Below are 23,385 nucleotides of genomic sequence, written 5' to 3' on the forward strand. Positions count from 1 at the left end.
GGTGTTTTTCCTATCTTTAGTGAAAGTTGTTACAAAAAATTATCTCTCAAGCATTTCACTAGGGAACATATTCTAGTTTTTCTTGATGGCATACAGGGTGAAATCATCCCGTTTCCTTCTAATCAAAGGATGGTTTCTGCAGTCCAGGCACAGAAAAGCCAATGTGTCTTGTATGCTACGGATAAGTTCTAAATATAGCACAAGTGTGAAGGTCATGTTATGAAAGAACAGAGAAGTAATGCAAATGTACCTGTATTACAGATCCCCCTCTTACATACTGCAGCCACCCACCTCCCCAATTATCTTGGGATCCCTGTTCTGTACACCCAATGTGTTCAATCCAGTAAAGTCCTTGCCCGTTTAACCATAGTAGATATCTTACCCTCCTAGGAGATCCTTATAAATTATAGATTTTATCAATATACTAGTCTCAAATTCTGGACTAACTGGGCTGTAGACTGGTTCCAATATTGATATGGGCTGCCACTAGTCAGCTGTGATTGCTGAAGAAAAAAAATGAAATGATGACCCAACCTCTCAGAAACCAAAATTATCTCCCCATTTCAATCTAAGTCACACATTTTACTCAGTTTGGGAATTAGCATGGCTTCTCATAGTTACATATGCACAGGGAGAGATTCAATTTTTATCCCACAAAGAAGTACATTATATTTCTATATTTTCAAAGCTTTGCATGCTTGGGGTGGTGATACTGCTAATAAACTTCAGAGGTTGTTTGCTTGTAGGGCTGTGCATATCGGTAAACCCGAACTGAAAATAAACCCAAAATTAGCAGTTTTGGCAACATTTGGGTGTAGTTTCGGTTGAATACCAAAACTTGGGAATCTACCCAAAGCCAAATAGGCAATTCCCAAAAACCCAAATATATATTCAGCTTTTTCATGTTTGGGCTATTCGCTTTTGCTCAGATGCACAGGTCTGTGCTTTCTCCCATTTTTCTATCTTTGACTGGTTTAGTTTGGGCCCTTTAGAGGTGGGGGTCATGTAACTGGAGCCAACTTGGTCTGACCAAGCCATCCATCACCATCTGAATAGTCTGGAAGCAGAAGGGTCATTAAAGGATGGGACTCATCCAGGGGATATGTGTCTGTGTTAAGTGCTGTTTTTTGGAAGACTTCTTAATGTCTTCCTGTTGTGCCTCCCCAATGTGAGAAGCACTGACATGCTGCCAGTTTGTGTTATGCACACAAGCCAAATTAAATAGCAAAAGGAACAAATTTGTGTGCCAGGGGCCCTACTGGAGACCTCGAAGAGCCTGACTAAGGCTCCAGGGCTTTACATGTGATATCTCTGAAAGTGAGAGATTACTTGTGCTCAGTGCAACCATTTGGCATGGGCTCAAAGGTGCCTTCTTCCTCAATAGTCAGCTAAAAAAATAGATCAAAGCAGGTTACACAATTTAGGGCCAAATTGCACGATATAGCAAGTCCCCAGGGCTGTTTTGGCAACTTGAAAAGATGCACAGACGGGATGATAGCCTGATCCCCCCCCCCATGCCACAGTTCTGATCAAATGGTCAAATTCTTCTGTAAAATGGCTTTAGTGGCCACAGATTGAACATGTGGTGTGGCCTTAGACAACTGATTTTATCACTGCAATTGAGAAAGAACGAAGAGTGGCTTAATACTGCCTTCTCATTATTTCAGAGGTACATGCTACACTGTTAGTTAAGGTGGACCTTGCAAATATCCCACTATCTCAGTCTTTTCAGTGAAACCCTCACAATGCCACTCTGGCCACCCGCCTTGACTCAAGTGGGGCGGTGATGGCAGGCAGTCCATGGAGGAAAGTGTGCATGCATCAAGCCTCAGCTTGTAGAAACATGCTGCACTGGGAGAGGGCATGCAAGAGCTATTTAAACAACTGGTGGCTGCCTTTGCTTCTCTTTCGATTTGGAAACCCTCATAATGTTCCATTACAAATTAAATATGCATATGCTACATGAGCATGCAAACTTATTTGGTTTTCAATAACTTGGCTAATTTCTGTAGAGAATAATAATAATAATTTTTCTTTAATTGCTGTGTGAGCATACATTTAACATTTGTTGTGATCTGGAGAACATTTGAAATTATCTGCAAGACTAACATAAAAATGCAAGCAACGCAAATTATTTCTTTAAACCTGTTATAGCATATGCGAAGAAGTACCTGGTACTGGAACGTTACTGGGGTACACTGCTGTCTGCATAATGCAGTATGGGAAAACTAGAGAATATCAGCAAAGTACGCTCACTTGATAAGAAAAATAGCTAGGGATTAATTAATTTCCTTCATTCTATTCTGTCATTGTTTCTTTGATTACCTACACATATGTGTTCCATTCCTCTGGCCTTCTTCATCAAATCACTGGGAGAGATTGTTCAGAGGTTTAAAGTTAAGTGTCATCCATATGCTGCTCTAGTTCTCTTTTCAACCGGTGGGATGGTGAAGTTCTGAATGTCTGAAATCATTAAAGGACTGCATAACATCCAACCAACTGAAACATAGTTCAGACAAGACTATACTTAATCTGGTTTTGAGGAGTCCACATGTTTTGGACATGGTTAGAGGTTCATAGTTTGGCAATATTGTTAGATTTGTGCCTACAGAGAGGCCCATAATGTCTCTAGCCAACATCAGTTGGTCCACTAACTGCTGCTCTTCCCTTAGAAAGGTGCCACGGTTACCCATGTTCTGTTCATAAACAAGTTAGAATACTGAACTATGCTCTATGAGAGGCCTTTGAAGACTGTTCATGGGTAAAGTGCAGGGCATGTATTTCAACAGTGCTGAAAGACATACACTGGCTACTAATTTTGTTCCAGACATAATTTAAACTGCTGTTTGTTGCCTTTAAAGTCCTACATACAGTTTAGGTATTTGAAGGGCTTCCTGTTCCCATACAAAACTACTAAGAGCATCTTCTGAGGCTCTGAATGCCCCTACTTATTGAAATAAAGATAGTGGTCCTAATTCTGTGGTTGTGCTTCAGTTGTGTAATGCACTAAGAGGCTCTTGGGCAACTTAAGACATATTTGTTTATTGAACTTTCTTTGTTGAATGTATTGCTTTTAATTGGGTCACACTGTCACAATTCACCTTGGAATGTTATTTTCTGGATGTTAATTTTGTTAGTATACAGCAACTAGAACGTTAATGATAATATACTGTTTTTCTGCAGCCTGCTTCCAAACAATTTTACTTTATATTTGAATCTGTATTTCTTTTCTATGCAGGTGTGTTTTAATCTGTTTTATTTGCACCTTTTTATTTTACATACTTAATGATATTTTCATGCTGGTCATTATAATTGATTTTTATAAGCTGTCTCAAAAGCCTGCTAATTAAAGGTATGAGGTAAAAATAATCTGAGTAAATAATGAAATACAATTAAAATTTAAATGCAGGGCAGTCTACCAAAATACTTCTTTGAATATATATTTTACTTTATTTTATAATATTTCACATGTGTTTGGCTGAACATTCCTGGAAGATGTGTGTATGTATGTGTGTGTAGTTTGTTTGTGATGGAGGAGATAGGAGGCAGAAAATACTAGTCTCTGCTATCAGCCTCTGATTTCCCAAGTTGTACAACTTACATAATCAATTCTAAGTTGTTTTTTTTTTAATGGAATCTGCTTCAGAAGCTACTCTATATTTTGGTAGCCACCACTACAGAGCATCAGGAGACTAGCAGTGCTGAACCCTGGGAATAAATGAGAGTGAAAGGTGAAAGAGGGAGTGAAGAGGAATGTAGCCACTCTGCCGTTTTGTCTGTTTCCCCACCGCTAGGATAAGAGGGTATCCAGAGATGCTGCAAGACAGTTAACAATCCACTTTTGGCTAATGACCCACAGTTTGTGAATCACTGGCCTACGGGTTTCTGTGTGTGCATTCTGTTATCACATTGAGATACAAAGAATACATTCATTAAAATACTCATTAATCACTTCATGGCTGAAAGAATATATACAGAATACATTCATTAAAATACTCATTAATCATTTCATGGCTGAAGGAATGAAGAAAGTGAAAAAGTATAGTTTCAGTGTAATATACCAGTGAGTGGACAGATCAAATCAGTAGAGAAATTCAGCAGTAGAGAATTTCTTGAACATCTCTAAAAATAACAGGGATTTATCTTCTACCTTAAAATAATGTCAGTATCTTTTCATTGTTACACTTCACTAAAATATATATATTTGAACACTGATTTTATAAACAAAGAGGAGATATGTAGATGATTTTAGCTGGTTATTGCATCTTAAATGCAGATAATGAAACCAATAAAAAGGCTATACAGCTCTACATCAGTGGTAAATAACGTGCAAGTTTATGTGATGGGTGAAAAATAGTATCTGTAATATTACACACAAATCACTTGGATATTACAGTAAAGGGGTTATTGTTATAGCCCAGGGTATTAAAGGGTTGGGTTTCCATAATAGTGAATTATCCCCCTTCCTTCTTTTCTTGAATACATAACTACAAATTATTTTGCTTTCTACTAGGGCTCTGATAGATTGAGTTTCATCAGATGAACAAATGGTAGCTTAAAGTGCCAGAGAAATAATGACAGTAATTGGCCACTGACAGAATCCTACTTGCCAACCACAGTTAAACAAAAATGCCATACCACTGACATTACAAATAAGGTTTGCAAAGACACAGGTTTCTGTTGGCATAAACACCATGTAGTTCATAGCATGGTTCAAGTAGCCTACAAGGAAGAAATTATTTCATTGACATATTTGTTCTTCCAATTCTGAAGTGGATGAAAGATATGGAAAGCATGGAGTAACTGAATGGTACAGAAACATGCTCAGTTATTGCTCTGTGCCTGATTTGGATGTCTCAATGGCGCCTTAAAGACTGACATTTACTCCAGTGTGAGCTTTTGTGAAACAGAGCTCACTTCTTCATATACAATGGGAAGAATTTGTTTCATTTTCAAAGAAAATTACAGAAGGGGGGTTGAAGTGAGAGGAGTTGAGCAGAAAGAGCCCTAGTATAAGAAATCAGGTGATATTCTCTGTGTGAAAGTACTTGAACTGCTTGGGTAGGTTCAATGGATGAGGGAAGAGGTCAGAAGTTCTGGCCTCTCTCACATGTGGTACAGATAAACAAAAGAGCAATCAAGTAGGGCAAATAACAAACTAATTAAAGAAGATGTAGTCTGAAACATGAAAATATTGACCAGCATCAGTAAAAGGTTATAGTATGATATGACATGTTAAGAACAAATATTTTTAAAGGGCCTATCACAACCGACAAATGGAGAAAGGAACATGTAAGTTAATGGTGCATGGTTTGGTAGATATCAAAATATTCAATGCAATTTTTTTTAAAAGGTTGTGCTGATCCAAAAGTCAGGCATAAGCTATGTTGAATTCTTTGACCTTCCACTTATGGAAAGAGTCTTTAATCAGAGGTTTAGGATCATTTGAAAATTGTTTAGGATCGCAAAAGTCAATTAATTCACACGGGGTAGCATTTCGGACGGTTGATGATTTTATTGGCTAGAAGCGAAGTCTAAACGCACAGATTTTGAATAGGGATTTTTCACTGGGTTACAAACGGATTACAAGCCAAGAGGAAATCTCTCTGTGAAGGAGCCAGCAGCCTGTCTGCGAAGGACGGCAGAGAAATTCAACCCCATGCTTGCAAACCGAAGGTGAGGAGCCTTGAGTTGCAGAGATGATGAATGAGCAGATCGCCGGATCCAGCAACGCAGACACCTCAAGCAACGTAGCTCCAAACTAGGGAACCGTGAGTTCTAATGTTAAAGGGGCCCAGACAGTAGCTATTCCATGTCTCAGTCAAACCCCATTTCCCATGTGGAAAAGGATGGTTGAATTTGCGTTCACTGCACTTGCGATCAGGAACGTTCTCACTGAAAATCCACCAGCCAATGCTGACAGTGAGGATTTTAAAAGCTTTGAGAAGGCTGATGCCCAAGCAATGTGCCTGCTTATAAATGCTATAACCCCAACAGAAAGCAGCATAATATTAAGTAATAATACGGCCACACAGATGATGAATGAGCTCACAGAGAAATATGGCGCTCTTTCAGACAATCAAATTATGGCGTTGAAAGCTAATCTATTTTTACGGAGAATGCCTGGCAATGTAACATTATTGCAGCATTTGAAATATATGCAAGACCTCGCTGCTGAAATACGATTCACAGGCGAACAGATATCTGATAAAAACTTTGTCACTATATTTCTTGGAAGTCTGCACCCAAAGTTTAATTCAGAAAAGCGCAACTTGTTGGGCAGACCGAATTTAACCCTTACTGAGGTCACAAGTGCCTTAAAACAGTTTGAAGCAGATCAAACTCGGGAGGATGAACTGTCTAATGGAATTTCAGTTTTGCATGTTAATTAAAAGAAAGGAATAAAATGTGCAGGAAAAATGGCCACAAGTCTTTTGAGTGTACACAAAGAGCCATAAAGGGGCAAAGCTCTCCCCCCCTCACTCAAGCCACGCGGATAAGCCCCCGAAAACTACACAAAGGCAGGACTGGTAGCAGCGCCAGCCAGCCACAAGAGGGAGCCATTACAAAGCAAAAAGACCTACTGACCTTGCCACATTGATGCTTATGAAAGATTCTTGTGATGTCTTATCAATTGAGAATACAATAAAGTATGTGAAGAGACTTGTTTTAGACAGTGAATCTAATTGCCATTTGGTGAATGCAAGGAATTCTTTTGTTTCCATGAGGAACGTACAGCCACTTTGATTACCGCCAGTGGAGAAAGATTCATTTGTAAAGAGAAAGGATCAGTGAATATTTTTATTCAGAGTCTTTGTGGGACTGTTATGGAATTAAATCTGCGGGATGTTTATTATGTACCAACTGCAAAGGAAAGCATCATTTATGTAAGAAAGCTACTAAGTGCTAATTTCCAGGTAATAATGGGAAAAGAAGAATGTAGCTTGTTTGATCCCAAAGGGAGAGAATATGAGGTTTTGTCAGAAGGACCACATTTCTACTTGGAGAATATTGCAGATCAGATAATGGACTTTGATGATTGTGATAGTGATGAGGAGTCTTGTGAGGCACAGGATGGAATTGATGACGAGACAGGTCATTTAGCTGCTTTTAATAAAGGATTGGAAGTGCAGAAATCTATGGACTGTGCACACAAAGACTGTGTTTACTCTTGACATGTGAAACGGACGGACCAGAGCACCTAGAGAATATGATTGGAATGCAATAAAGCACCTTACACAATACTTAAAGAAAACTATCAACTTGAAACTGAAAGTAACTCCAAGTGATGAGCCAAGGCTGATAGGATACATGGACGCTGATTTTGCTGGAGATAAAACAGACAGCAAATCTACAAGTGGATATCTATTCTTCTTTGAAGAAAACCTCATCGCCTGGACAAGTCAAAAACAGCAAACTGTTGCAACTTCTTCAACAGATGCTGAGTGCATAGCAGCCAGCAGCACATGTGTGGAACTAGAAGAAATACTTGAACTACTACGCGACTTTGGAATAGATGGACTGACACCTGTTACAATGTTTGAGAACAATCAAGCAAGCATAGCGCTACTGAACAGCGAGAACGCCAAAAAGGGAAGAAAACTTCTTTGAGTCAAAGTCGACTCGGTGAAGGACAAGCAACAAAGGGGACTTATAAATGTGAAGTACTACCAGAGCAAAGAGAGGGTGGCTGACATTCTGACAAAGTCATTGCATAAACAACAATTTGAATATTTACGTGATGCCTTATGCCTGTATGTCTGAATCAAACAGAAGCTTGAAAAGGGGTTTGTTGAGGCTTAGGTAGCGAGCTTTGTTATATGTCAGACAGACAAGGGTTAATATTGATTATATGGAATGCTGACCAGTTCTAGAAGGTGATGTAATCTGCAATGTGTTAATTAGCTATTGGTGAGTGTGAGCTTCATTGAATACATGCTTGTTGTCACGTACACAAGTAATCTGCATTTTACTGCTTTCCTATTTCCTTTGTGTAGAAGAGAAAGCAGTACCCCAGTTACCTTTCAAATCTCATCCAGAGAAGATGGGATTTTTCTGTCATTTTGAAATGCCATATGTTTAAGCTTAGTAACTGCCAGAACCTTTCTGGCATGTTTAGGGAACTTAGCTATGTAGAGAGAATTTATTGTTTTAACCTCCCGTGAACCTTTCCCTAATTTTAGCAAGTAAAGATTGTTTTTACTAAGACAAAAGGATTTTGTCTATTCTTGAGTGCGTGTGCATTAACTGACTTTTGCTAAGCCATAATCAAACGATCCTAAACCTCTGATTAAAGACTCTTTCCATAAGTGGAAGGTCAAAGAATTCAACAAGCTATGACCTCTATATGCCTCAACTTATATGCCCAGGATATTTGGCGCTGCAAAAAAAGCCTTCATTCTCAGTTTAAAAGTGGCAGCCCAAGCCCTGGACTCAAATGAGCGCTGTGCAAGCTTCACCCTGAGAGCAGTTCCTGCCACACAATCGGGCACCCAAGCCAGCTTCCATGGTCTCTTAACTGAACATTTTCTCACTTTCTTTGTGTGTACTATTTCACATGAACTCAGCAGAAGCACAGGATACATGACTAACAGAATGGGGGAGCTCCTTAGGAACCTTCTGTATTGTTATAGTTAGACTAGCTACTCCTCTGTTTGACTACCACAGCCAATCACATTACATCATGCTGGTGAACTACAGATATCCTCCAAAATGAACTCTTTTCATTCATTTTCATGTGTGTACATAGTGTTTCATGAGACAGCAATCAGTAGCTCAAATACATTCTAGTGAATCAACATTTCTGTCAGCCAAAAGCAATATGAAACAAATACAAATGGAAACCAAGTGGCAAGGAGCACAACTTTTTATATAATCTAAAATCCTATGAAGAATACTTCTGAGAAGTACAACACTCACAAAGAAAAAGGCTAGCTTATGGATCCGCCTTGGGACCCTCACAGGGGAAACTGTGAGATACAAATTTTTAAATAATAACACCCAACAGTCAATCAGTACAATCCACTGGGTGACACCACCACCTGTCACAGCGCGGTCTGGAACTGTTTTCTGGTCCAGGGTGCATACACGCAAAGTGGGTTGGGAAATTCATGAATTCCTGACATCATCTGCCTATTGTCTTAGCCACTTTAGGAAACCTGTCTCATACATTGAATACTACTGACCTAGACTCAGAAGGAGCATTTACAGTGCATTCCTAAGAAGAGTTACTCCAATCTAAGCCCATTCATTTCAATGGGCTTAGACTGGAGTAACTCTAATTAGGAATGCACTGTAAATGGCCCATCCTGGCACTGCTGAAAAATGGAGGGAAGTACACAAAAGACAAACCCAATACATATAAAAGGACTATGTCCTGGATCTGTTGTGTTATATCATGGAATAATGAATTTCCAACAGATAATTATTGTAAGTAAATCTATCTAGGTAGACAAATAAGATTAACAGTACACAAACTTTCAGCAAGGAAATACTGAAAAGTAATATCATCTTTTGCCCTCATCTGCCCTTCACTATGTTTTTAAATAAAAACTGAAATGGTGTTCAGTTTACCAAAACAAATGTATTTGGGCTATGACATTCAAGTCTGAATTGTACTCTTCAGCCGTAAACTAAAAGTATTTGTTGATTTAAAGGAATTTGCAATAGAAATAGCGACCATCAAAACATCGTAAAGGGAAGGCAGTCTTAGCTGGACATGGAAAAGCCTAAACATATTAAGAACAACTTAGAGAACAAACAGAGAACATTTGATATTATTAAAGGTACTCTAAATACACCAGATGGGCAATATGGAAGGTGATTGTGCTGCCCCCCGGCAGGGCAGTAGACTTTCTTGTGCGCATAGGTTAAAGCTCCTGTTGTATTAGTAATATGCTAGGAAATAGTACTTGCCCTTTTACAGAAGTGCATGCTAGTTATTGTAATTTAAGGAAACCCCATTAGTCATATGTCTTTGTATTAGTTCACTGATTGGTCAGGTGTAAGGCTCCAACTTGCCCGGGGAAAAGCGCCTTTTAAAAAATTGTTAATGAGACTGGAGGAGCAGAGAGGCATGACAATTCATTATGCTTTCACGAATAGCTACAAACTGGACTCTCATCAAAAAAAGGACTGCAGATCTCTTCTATTCAGGCGTGAGCAACGTTGAACTGTTTAGATGCATGTAAACTGCAAAACAAAAGAATGATTTGGGACCATGTAGCTTCCTGTTGAACACTTATCTCACCAACAGCTCCCTGGCCGGGAATGGTGATGTTAACCCCAATAATCATGTGAAAACAAAACAATGCTTCAGCAACATTAAAAAGACTTTCAACTTGCCTTCAAGCAATCAGAAATTAATATTACCACCACCTTGGCTTTGTTTCCTCTTTTAAAAATAATGAGCATGAACATATTTGACCCAGCTGAAACAATATACAATGAACTTGAATTACAAAAGATTCACTGAAGAACTGAAATAAAAAGCATGTACTGAAAATTGTTGCTCTTATATTTTAAAATCCCTTACAACTTACCGTGATGCATCTTTTATTTTCACTTATGCTCCTGCCATTTTCATTCAACATTCATGTTTATTTATGAAGAAAAATAATCCTAAAATTCAAATTAGTTAATATGAAGAATTCTCTTACCTAAAGATTGGTAGAGCTCAGTCATTTTAGGATGATCCCAGTAGGTGGTTTGCGTCTCATGACTACAAGACCAAAACAAAAACAAGACAATCCCTTAGTATTACATTTATCCCAGTTATAGCACCTTTGGTCTAAATTGGCTTCCTTCCTAAATAAAGAGCAAAGTTAAATAGTTGATACAATGATGTCACAAAAGTAGGATATGATAAATTCAGCTGATATGATTAAAAACTTTAAAGTATGTGTTCTTTTCCCAGTTAAACCATCACATTCTATCCAATAGAAAAACATTTATCCACAATGTGCTGTTATGGTTTTCAATACATTTATAGTTAGAAGTATAAATTATTGACAAACTGCAGCCTGGATTTAAAGTCCAGGTTAAAATTTAAGCCTTCAAATGTGAGCCTGCAGAAAGGCAGACACCTGTGAAAAACAAGTTGTTTGTGAGGCAGGATGCTGGACTACAAAAACCACAGATACTATACAAGGTCAGATACTATGTTCCCAGATATTGTACAGTCATTTGAAGTCTGGGATACAGGTAGTGAAAGTCTATCTGTTTTTGTGGTTGTTTAAGTATCTTCCCTGGCTTTCAGCTCTGTTATGATAATGACCTATTTTGTCTTTGTGGGTTTTTTCCTTGCTTTCAAGTCAAATCTGAATAACAATTTTGTCTTTTGTGGTTAATAAACCTTGAAGATGAAAGTGTGAAAACTGAGAATTTATTTTGAGAAAGGAAATATGTTTGGGTGTTGTTCCTATGTCATCTGTTTGTCTGACATGAGACCAAAGTTTGGGAAAGGTATTTGATTAGGGAAGTTTTGTCTTATTGACACAAGTGATGTCTTTTAGTGTCTGGGAATTTGACAAAAATTTCATATCAATTTCTTGCTGATTCTCAAAGCTATTCTCATTGGCTCTCATACCAAATGACCTCTGAAAGGGTATATAAAGAGGCTTGATATTGTGAAAGGTGGGAGATTCTTCCCAGATATGCTTGTATGCTGTTAGGCTGTCTGGGTAAGGCTCCCCAACATGACTCACAATGAGATAAGGAGTTCTACGAGTAGGTGGCCTTTCTCCAGGAATGGCTAGAGCCACTGAATCAGCCAAGCTGGCAAAAGGTACTTCTAGCAGCCTAAGACACCTGCTTATCAAAAGACACTGATGCATTGGGGAGTACCCACAGAAAGTGCACTTGCTTTTTCAGGGTACCAGCAACAAGAACAGTCTGAAAACTTGTGCCAGATTTACCTACAACCTGCAACACTTCTAACTTGCTGGGCTAAGTTTCTCAATTTGTTCACCCTGTCATAAAAATATGACTATTCATCATTAAGGAAATGGAATCAGAAGTTCCTGAAAAGGAGTCAAGATCCAAAACTGGTTTCCCGAAGATCAACCTCTCAAAAAATGAAGCTAAAAATACACAATTAAAAAGGTAATGAAAGCCAAGAATGAGAATCCAAATAATTCTAAATAGCCTCTGTTGTACTTTAAAATTGGGTTGACAGTATGTAAAAATGTCCGTAGGATAATCTGTAAGATGATCTTAAAGTGCCAAGATAACTACAGATACTCAATCAATATTATTACAATAGATGTAATTGGTGAAAGCCCATTAATGGAGATGGCTTAGACTAAAGTGGCAGCAAGATCTCAGTGAGCAAAAAAAAAAAAAAAAAAAAACACACAGATCAACATTTCCAGTCAGTTTCATAAATGAATACCAGTTTGATAAAACATCAGTTGAAAGAATGTTAAGGTTTCAATCAAATATTCAAACAATATTATGATGTTCTGCTACTTTGTAGGAATAAATCATAGAAACTATTTTCAAGCATGTTAACTGTTTCTCAGGATACTACCGGAACAATTCTAAAAAGAATTACATTTCTAAGCCAATTGACTCTATTAACTAAGCTAAAAATAGAATGTGTTGCATTGACCCCACTGAAGCACCTAGCCATAGCTATACTCTGGTAAGGACAGGCTATTAGTAATTAACGTCTACCTGTGTGTGTAAAGTGCTGTCAAGTCGCAGTTGACTTATGGCGACCCCTTTTTTGGGGTTTTCATGGCAAGAGACTAACAGAGATGGTTTGCCAGTGCCTTCCTCTGCACAGCAACCCTGGACTTCCTTGGTGGTCTCCCATCCAAATACTAACCAGGGCTGACCCTGCTTAGCTTCTGAGATCTGATGAGATCAGGCTAGCCTGGGCCATCTAGGTCAGGGCAATGTCTACCTGCCCCCCCCCCCAATAATAAAGATGCCTTAACCACTAATTGGCAAGCAATAGAGAGTTATGTAATGACTCCCATGTTAGACCACCCAGATGCCAAGGTTTTATTGGCAGGGGATCTAAATGCAAGACTAGGTCCAGACGACCAATCTCTGTATATCAAGTATAACGGGATCCCCAGTTCCTCAGAGGACGAGGCACCAAATAACATCATACCATGCCTTTCTAAGGGCCCTAGATCAAACTTTGCAGGGTTTTGCCTTTCAAAACTGGCAAACAGGCTTAATTTATATAGTCAGAATGGCTCTCTTAATGGAGACTACCCTGGCAAATTTACATTCACAGCCAGTTGGAAATTCTCCACCATTGATTATATGCTAGTTTGTGAGTCTTTATTAGCCACAGTCGAAAAATTTCAAGTATCACCTTATTTAGGAGATCATTTTCCCTTCTCAATTACTGTAACTGTACCAACATGGCAATTACAATGTAAATTACACTACCCAATATCTGTCAGAGCCACAGGTCATATGGGTTGTCAGGCCAAATGGACACCAGAGTTGGACCAAAAGATTAAAAAGGCCCTAGCATCGGAAAGAATGCAAGAATACAATATAGTCTTTTCGGGCCCAGACCCTTTGAGCACTTATCAAAATCTAGTACAAGATCTTAAACCCCTCTTGATGTCAAATAATGATACAAATGCAAAAAAGGAAGGGGGGGGGCTTTTTCTCTAAATCATGGTTCAACAAGGAATGCCTAGAGGCCAAAAGGGCTGTAATTGTAGCCTGCTGCTTATATAGAACAGCTGGCAGAGAGGAACATCAAGCAGCTCAACACTCTTTTCTCACCCTGAAGAAAACCTATAAACAAACTGTCGCTCACAAAAAGAAAGAAAACATTCCGGCATTATGGAGGAGTGTTACACAGGCAGCCAAAGAAAGGAATTCCTCCCAATTCTGGAAGCTGATGTCAAGTTATCTCCCTTAGATTCTTACATTTCTCCAGCTATACGGGCAACTTACTTTCAGGGTATGTATAAGGATTCTTCTCTGGCCACTTCCTGAGAGAGGATAGCGGACCTGCCCGTATGGCCCTCTGTCTCCTTAAGGGAGGCTTAATCCTTGGTTGACCAACTTAGACTAGGGAAAGCCCCAGGTTTGCACTGCTTCCATTATTTTTTGGCTTAAATTAAATCTTAACCCTCAAGGACTGCTACCCCTGCTTCTACAGGATAAATTCCAGTCAACAAGGCTAAAGATGATCCTTAATAAAATGGCCTGCCTGGGCCTTTCTCCACCTACCCTGTTAGCCATGGGCATAGACCAAGAATCAAGTTTCTTGAAGCAAAGTGTAGAAGACATTAAGCCCCAGACAGACCTTGGAAAATCACCATTTTTCCTAGTACCTGATACATCTAGATATTTAGTCTCACCTGTGGCTTATTTTTCTCATCTTGAGCCTACTAGTTATAGGAAGGCCTTTACCCTTGCCAGATGCCAGGCCCTACCATCGGCTGTTTTAGAAGGGAATATAAGAAGATCCCTAGATCAGAGAGGTTTTTTCCCTGTGGGACAGGGGACATTGAAACCATAGAACATGCACTGATATGTTGCCCATTCTACCCCGAAGTTAGAGCAAAGCTTATTTCCCCCTACTTGGTAAATTCCCTGAAGAGTCAGTTGAGCTTTTGGCAAAGAAGGTCCTATTAGGAGAAGATCCTCAGCTTACACTGCCAAGTTCTGTGCTGTTGCTATTAAATACGCAGAACTTTATTAGAGAATAGAGCAAGAGTCCAGTAGCACCTTAAAGACTAACAAAAATATTTTCTGGCAGGGTATGAGCTTTCGTGAGCCACAGCTCACTTCTTCAGATACAGCTAGAATGTGAATCCATCTGTCTTTAAGTAGAGGAGAGTGTTTAACATTTACACTCTCCTCTACTTAAAGACTTCACTCTCCTCTACTTAAAGACTTCACTCTCCTCTACTTAAAGACAGATGGATTCACATTCTAGCTGTATCTGAAGAAGTGAGCTGTGGCTCACGAAAGCTCATACCTGTAAGGGTTCCCAACCTCCCTGTGCAGTTTCCATAAAATCACTTGCTCAGACGGTCATGCAGAAACAAGGTACTTTATTGAAAGCTTCAGGTTTGACTAGGCCCTACAGTTCCAAAGTTGCAAGTGCTAGCAATTGCACAAAGGCAGAATTATAACCCCTACAGGAAAGCAGATGTCAAGTACATGTTATGGGAACTACAAGATAATTGTGCATGGTACAGGAACATCAAAAGATCTCAGGAAGCTTGTTACTGCTATCTACACGCCAAGGCCATAGCTGGTGGGAGGGGGTCGGGGAGAGCAGGAGAGCAAGGGAGGAGGATGGCGGGTAGAGACATTCCAACCTGGGGCCTGCTGGAAGCAGCGCCTGAACCAAAGAAAGTCAGAAGGCCAGGACTGCTTTTACGAGCCCAGGCGAGAACACACAGAGCAAAAGCTAACAGGTCCTCACATTGAGCACACAGAGCAAAAGCTGACAGGTCCTCACAATACCCTGCCAGAAAATATTTTTGTTAGTCTTTAAGGTGCTACTGGACTCTTGCTCTTTTCTACTACTGCAGACGGATACCCACTGTGAATTATCTTTATTAGAGAATGATCGTTAGAATATTTTACAATTTTATCAATTTTAAAGTGATAATTTTAACCAGAGGTTGTTTTTATTGATCTTACACCTTTATTTGTACGGGCAGTCTGTGATGCAAAACTATTAAGTCTGGAAATTTTGATGTGTTGGCATGTGATTGGTCAGTTGACCTTATTAATAAATTTTATTTGATTTGACGCCAGTTGACTCCATTAGACTTAGAAAGGTGTTATTTTGCTGAGGATGGCACAGAACATCATATATTGTCCTGTTTATTAATTTATTTAAAATATATCCCGCCCTCTCTTGAGTCTGTTCGAGGCAGCTGACACAATAAAATGAAACTAATAATACAATTTTAAATAATAAATACATAAATAAACAGAAACTCAGTAAACTAAAACAGCAGCGGTATTTTAAAACAGCAACCAATACAATCAACATAAAGAAAGGGCAAACAGGCCAGCAGAATTTAACGAAATAAATAATGCTTCTCAGATCCTATTCAGGTTAGCTGGAGAAATCCATAACCTTACATTGACTCATCCTAATATCACAACCCCATCTACAGTCACTTGACATTTAGTTCCCAAGGACATGCCTTTAGGTGCAGCTTCTGTAATGCAGGATACGCCCATATGTCTATCTATATATGTCTTCTATATATGCACAGAGAAATATATTTAAGAAGAATCAGTAAAACTTGATACACATGTTCTGAAACCAACATTCATTCTCATTACATTTTAGGCTAACATAAGGAACACCAATCTTTAAAAAGACAGCTACTAAGGATACAGAACATTATGGCCCTAAAAGCTTCCAATTCCAAATACAGGTGGCATACAGATCATTAAGAGGTGATTTTAAAACTAAACGGAAATAAGATTTGTTTCCTTTTAATATTTAAATTTTTTATGCAGACATTATTTATAAATTAATTACAAATGCAGATTAAACGTATTTCTATAACCTTCATGAATTTACTCCCAATAACTTAGCTTGAAAAGTTGTTTACATTTGTATTTTACAGAATCATCAGTTACAAACCAGTCAAACCCATTTGCTGAACACACTGATTCAGGCCAAGTATGATTTACTAAAATACAGGTTTAAGAGGAGCAGAGTCAAAAGATTAACCTTTGGTTCAGATTCATGCTCCAAGGAGATCAGGGCAGTGTACATGGTTCTTTTTCTGTTCACAACAATCTTCTGAGGTAGGCTAGACCGAGAGACTGCAACTATGGTCATTTATGCATGGGTGTTTTACCTGAGGTTCGTTGCTTGCTGGACCCACACTTTCCTGTTGAGAATCTATGCCCCAGCAGTCTCCAAGCTCAAATCAAGAAGTATTTGAGTCCCCGTCCCTTGAAATGCTGCTTTGTAATTGGCTGTAGTGAGAGAAAAGTCCCTCCCCCGAAACCCAATTGCCGCTTAAAAAAGCATTTTAAGAAAAACAACAACAGAGCTATCTGAAAGGAACAGGAGGTGGGGGAAGAAATCCAAGACTTGTTTTTAAAATTCTTTCTTCTGCTTATAAAGAACTCTGAGAAAGCAGGAAGCATTTGAAGCCCCACCCCTTGATATGCTCCTTTGTAATTGGCTGTGGTTCTGTCTGTGAGAGAAACCAAGCTTCTGTGTCCAGTGCTTTGCCTTATGCATGGGGATTTCACCCAGGCTGAGCTCAGGGGAGATGGAAGAATCGGGTTAATGGAGGAACAGGAAGTCCCGGGATTTGTGAGGGCTGGCAGCAAGGTCATCTCTAATGGATGGAAAACTCATGCATAACTCCAAGGAACAACCGAGACAGACTGGGGGCGAACGTGAAAGTACCCATGCATAAATGACCTATGTCAGAAGCTACTACGGCCTGAAGCAGCAACTTTTAAATCATTTACTGCCCTATGTGGTGAGCCATGGAGGCTCCAAATATTAACATTCAGAGTGGCTTTATGGAGCAATGACAAGATCTCCACCCCTGCATATGGCACGTGAGCTCTCTAGAAAGTGATTTAAAAGCTCCAACAAAGGCAGGGAAATTGTTATCCAATCAACAGTCCTAATTTTTGTCCTAGAGTACCAATCTTGGTTCCTGCTATGCCAATTTCTGATCCTCAGCTTCTGTCTAACATTTTGCACTATTTCACTAACACCACCTTTTTATTTTGGGGGGAAGTAGAGTTCTTGCTTGCCAATCTAATGTGATGTGAATTCTTGCTCCCACGGTACCAATCTTCTCCTTGACTTAATCCCTGGCTCTCCATCCCAAGATCCACCTGACTGCCGCCCACAAGTCCAGCCTTGACAGATAGGCTTAAGAATCACTGAGATTCATGGCTGAATGAGGACTTAAATCAAGATCTCCCCTGTCCAGGTCCAGCACTTTAACTACACCACCATATTAGCTCTGAAAATGTTATAGTTAAAACTTCTGTGAAAAAACTTAACCCTTTTTGGCTGAAATGTACTTTCTGAACCCATTAGAAATTCTCACACTAGTGACTGATCATTTTTGCAAAAGTACTATCTCCTTTCATCCCTTCCCATCAACAATTAGAGACACTTCTATCTACAGGTCCTTTGTACTAATGCTTTGATTTTCTAGCATTCAAGTTTTCACGAACACTTCATTTCATTGGCATCAGCCATTTGGAAAGATTTTTGTTCTTCCTTCTAGACTTATGTATAAGTGCAATGACTTGGGCTCATATCAGAATGAGATGCGATAGCCAGAGGACCCCAAACATTTCTCTGCATAAAAGATTTTCTTTCTTTCTTTCCCTCTTTCCCTCCTTCCCTCCTTTCTTGAAAGCACAGTACTGTGTCGAAAGGCTGAGGTGGCTTCTACTTTGTTCTATGATTTAAATGTTACATCTCATTCATTTTTTCACAACACAACTATGCTAAACACTGTAACAAACCTGCTATGTAAATTTCAGTTGTTGTATAATTTACAAAGTATCTGATGACTGAAAATGTTAGAGGTGATGCATCTCACCCATCTATGTATCAGGGCCAAATGACAAAATGTGTTTTTTATAAAGTTGGACCGAGCTTACCCAGACCTGACTTGGCTTTCCTGGCGGTCACACAGCAGCTGCAGGGAACATCATTTTAGAGATTGCAGGGCCCGATTCAGCACAGGACTGTGGCATTGGGGGAGAAGGGCTACCACTTCTCCCTTGTGCCATTTGCCACTGCCAAAATGGCCCAAGGGGGTATCTGCCCCATTTTGGAGCTGTACGTGCCTAGAATACTGGGAAACGTGGAGTTGAATTTGTACAGTTTAGCCCACCTAACTATTTTGGGAAGAACAAGGGGCTTAACCACTATCATGTCATTACTTCTGAAGAACACACTGACAGCTAACAGCATACTGTGGAAGCTTCCTGTGTTCACAGCTGCCAGGGTCTATTTGCATTCAACGAAAAACATCTTGCTCTTCATACTCAGTCCTCAAGTGCTGCCCCAACAGAATAAGCTTCTAAAATCCCAGTAAGATGCCATCATTTGGCAGACAGGATAATTTCCAAATCTATGCACACACATAAATACTCTGTGGAAATTAACACATTAATCCGATTCCCTAATAAGCTGTACAATTAAGGCCTGAACGATACTCTATCCTGTTCCAAGTAGTCCCCCCCACCACCAGCAATAGCCAGTTCTCACTCAGCCTGAGAAAGGAACACCTCTTTCCGTCACACAGTTATCATGAGGCTACTATGACACATTCTTTAATAAAAAGGACTACATACAAATTGTAAAAATTATTAATAAAACATATCCAATATGAGTGCACAAAATAGATACCAGAAGTACTTCCTTTTCTCATGTAAGAAATGTAAGGAATCAGACTGAGAGTGACTGTGAAGAGCAAGAGCAGATTTTGCTGGCACTTTATATTCAGAACACAAGAAGGCTGCAGCTATTTCACTTCTCCATCTGAAAAGTGTTCCCTCTTTCGGAACATTTTCAGCTTAGAAAGTTATCAAGAATTCAGCACACAAATGCAGCTCAAGGAGAGGTTAGATCCCACTGAGACTTCCCTTCATAAACCTCTTTGCCATTTTCAAAGGCCATTTAATTGTTAGCTTTGGGCCTCTTTGAATGGGGGAGGGTGTGCATGTGTGTGTATACACCATGTAAAGGGAAAAGCCAGCTCAGCAACTCTCAATGACGCTTGGGAACACAGTGGCATCTTTAATAGATCTGCACAAATTTTTAACTTCAGTGAGCAAACCACTCCAAAGCTTACAGGTTTGTTTCAAAGAAGCATTTAAAAAAATCTGACACATAACCACTATAGTGTTCAAAAGATGATGGGGGAAAGCAAGTGCTCTACTAAAACACCAGTGACATTGGATCATTTCTACTCTATTTGTCCCCAGAGTTCCCAATAGCAGCACTGTGGCTAGATTTCCAAGGGAACCTATTCATACTATACAATCATCTTTAAGGAATTGTACCTCATCAACAGAGCACATGATTGAATCCATTGTCTGAGCAACCGCAAGGTACTTTAGTGAGTTCCAGGTTCAGAAGGGCACAAATTGAATTCTGTCTGAGGCATAACAGTTTTATGACGTTTTCACAAGTTAATTTTATTCATTATAGTATTTTTTGCTAACCTGGTAATATTTTGAATCTTACTTGAAAGACTCATTAGCTAGCTAGCAAAAAGTGGGTCACAAAGCCCAGTTTGCACAAGAACACACTCAGGCTGCATCAAGTCGAAGGAATCCTTTGTGCAAAGGATTATAGTACACATGCTTAGTTTGGTCAGGGATCCAGATAGAGGTAGCAGCCACTAGGCTTCAAGTGAACTAAGAACGACTTTCAAAACATTGGACATGCTTTCTTCCCTATTCATTTCTCAAGTTCAGCCAGGAAGCTGAATGGACTACTAAGAATGAGAAAGAAAATTGTTCTCCTTGTTTGCACATTCTAGCCTCAGCTTTGCTTTCCTTCCAACTTCCAGTCAAAATGAAAAGGAATAGACTAAAGACTGCTTTTCTCACTGGTGCATGAGGTGAGTGCTCTCTTTCATATTTTAAATCATTGATGGTACACAGGTTGGACTGCCAAAAAAACAAATCAGTGGGTTATAGATCAAATCAAGCCTGAACTGACCCTAGAAGCTAAAATGACTAAACTGAGGCTGTCGTATTTTGGTCACGTCATGAGACGACAAGAGTCACTGGAAAAGACCGTCATGATAGGAAAAGTTGAGGGCAGCAGGAAAAGAGGAAGACCCAACAAGAGATGGATTGACTCAATAAAGGAAGCCACAGCCTTCAATTTGCAAGATCTGAGCAAGGCTGTCAAAGATAGGATATTTTGGAGGACTTTCATTCATAGGGTCGCCATGAGTCGGAAGCGACTTGATGGCACTTAACACACACACACAGGTTGAGTATGAACAAGAGTCATCCTTCTTGTAGACATGTTCACCCTGCAGCCAACCTGAGACTGATGACATTTGAAAATATGGTCAGGGCTTTTTTGATGGGCTACTTTAGTGTCACCTGCAGAGATGGATTTCTGGAGCAGCTGCTTCCTAAGAAAAGTTCCACCTACACCAAGAAATGAAAGTTCTAAAACTTCCTTTTATATACGATATCAAATAATTGCATGCTTGCTAAACTACACAGATTATCCCAACACTTGAAAACAATCACATTGTTGCCAGAAGAACTTCTCTCTGGAACTACCTTGCTAACCTCATTGTGGTCAGTGAACACACACAATTGGTATACCTCTGTAAAGAGGGACATTCCAGCACTACTATAGTTCAGGTTTTCTGGACAAGGATTTTAAAGCAGATTATTTTTAAACCCACACAATTTGTTCATATTAGATTATACAAATAATATACAAATAAAAAGCTTATCTAATATCTTTTTGAAAAGCATTTCACCAGTTTTAGTTTTCTTTTTTCCACCATCTTTATTACAACATAAGCACACTACCTATGGAAATGGTAGGGAGAAAAAACAGACTACGCTATCAGTAGTTTCTTTTATATACACAAATATTTAATCCTCACATACTTCTTAATCTAAGCTCCTGAATGTAATCTCTCTTCCATATATAAATGTCTGATATCTGTATTTCATATATATTTTGCCTTATGAGATTCTGCCATATTTATTCATTCAACTTTAGAGATGAAAATTGTAGCATGCAAGCACACACCACACTTCAATTTATTATATTCTTCTTAATTTGCCACAAGATTAGACCAAATTCTATTCCTCCCACTACCATTTGAAAAATGTAGTATGAACTAGATGTGAATGTGCAAAGAATAACAAATGCTGTCAGGTAGCAACAGGGAATCAGCAATACCTACTCACTGCTAATAAGAAATCAAAATACAATTGTATAGTGTACCATCAAACTGACTTAATTTCAAGCTGGGCAGTTGATACAGCCTTTCACCTTTCTGTTTCCAGGCAGCACATGAGATTATCAGTGATATAAACAGGCCAAGAAAAGAAATTATATATTTGGGACTTTTCCATTTTTGCTAAAATAATATTAAATCTATTTTACAGAAATACTACTTTCCAAAGCTGTTAACTGATTGGGGGAAAACAGAGAATTTGGGGTTAGTTAAAATCTAACTTGCGTACAATGGCTGTCATTTAGTGGTTCAAATACATTTACATATATATTTTCCCACAGTTTCCTGGAGGAAAGCTGAAAATAATTAAACATCAATATAGAAAGTAGCAGTTCTCTTGTGGTTTGTGAAGGATTACTGTTTGTCTTCATCTATAAACCTGCAGTCCATTGATCCACATGCTAAAATGGTTCATTTCTAATCCTGGAATCAGTGCAATTTTGGAGAAAACTTAGCTGTTGAATGCTTTATTGGCTTTGACTGGCATTTTCAGAATTTTACAACAATGCACCAAGAAATTAAAAGTGTGATTTTGCATGCATATCAAGTAGGAGCGGAAGGGGAGGGAGTAAATGTCAACTGCTAAGTACAGTATGGTAATTATTTTTCTTTCTCTTTTGATGTGCAGCATTTTATTTTGTGCACCCTGGCAGTTGTTAAAGCTTGGTGAGCCAACCCCTCCAGCTGTTACTTGTCCACTGATCTATTTGCTTTTCAAAGCTTATCCTCTCCACTTCTGCCAAAGCAATTTCACTGCAGGGTCTTGTCGAAAGGAGGATCAAACAGTGATGACTGCATACCTCTTAGCCATAGTGGGCCAAAGATCTTTTATGGAACTGGGGTTTTTGTCTCCTCCAGCTGTAGCACGGGGTAGGCAACAGTCCTCCAAACTAGCTCTTCTTAAGCAGACAAACTTGTCCAAGCAAGGGTGCCTTTTAGTAAGAAATGCTTTAAAAACGCTTCCCTGTACCATGTTAAATAAAGTCCTACACATGAAAATACATGGCGAACAATCTCTTTTCCATTCATCACTCTCCCCATACATGTATTTATATTTTTTGCAATCTCTCCTCCCTCAGTAATTCCAGTCTAAAAATCAAGTATATTTATACATTTATAAATCGTGATCGATTGTTATAAAATTATGTAAGACCCAGGACCATTTTGCTCCTTTTTAATCGAAACACAGTGTTCAGTTCTTCCATAGGTAACCTCAACAGCAACATAAATGTAGCCTCCCAAGAAATGTCTGCTACAGCTCTCCTCCCTCGTCGCTTTCCGCTTTCACTGCTTTTTACATGCATTGTTTCATTCATACCTACTTCTCCAGCATGTTTCACCCAGGCCACGTTTGCCAAGGACTGGCAGGCAGCGCGAGGGCGCGCGGGCCAGCACGGCATTCAGCCTCAGTTGGAATTCCCAGCAG

At 39.2% G+C, this 23,385-nt stretch overlaps 1 protein-coding gene across 2 annotated transcripts in view; it reads right to left on the minus strand.

Annotated features, from left to right (window-relative positions):
- Positions 1 to 23,385, minus strand: part of DMD (dystrophin) — a 1,354,185-nt gene that overhangs the window by 105,081 nt on the left and 1,225,719 nt on the right. For both annotated transcript variants that reach the window (XM_056862020.1, XM_056862019.1), the window contains one exon: positions 10,659 to 10,720. In XM_056862020.1, coding sequence (XP_056717998.1) covers positions 10,659 to 10,720 — 62 coding nt within the window. The remainder of the gene's footprint in view (positions 1 to 10,658; positions 10,721 to 23,385) is intronic.

Source organism: Euleptes europaea, chromosome 16 (assembly GCF_029931775.1).
Source record: "Euleptes europaea isolate rEulEur1 chromosome 16, rEulEur1.hap1, whole genome shotgun sequence".
In the NCBI taxonomy this organism is placed as follows: Eukaryota; Metazoa; Chordata; class Lepidosauria; order Squamata; family Sphaerodactylidae; genus Euleptes; species Euleptes europaea.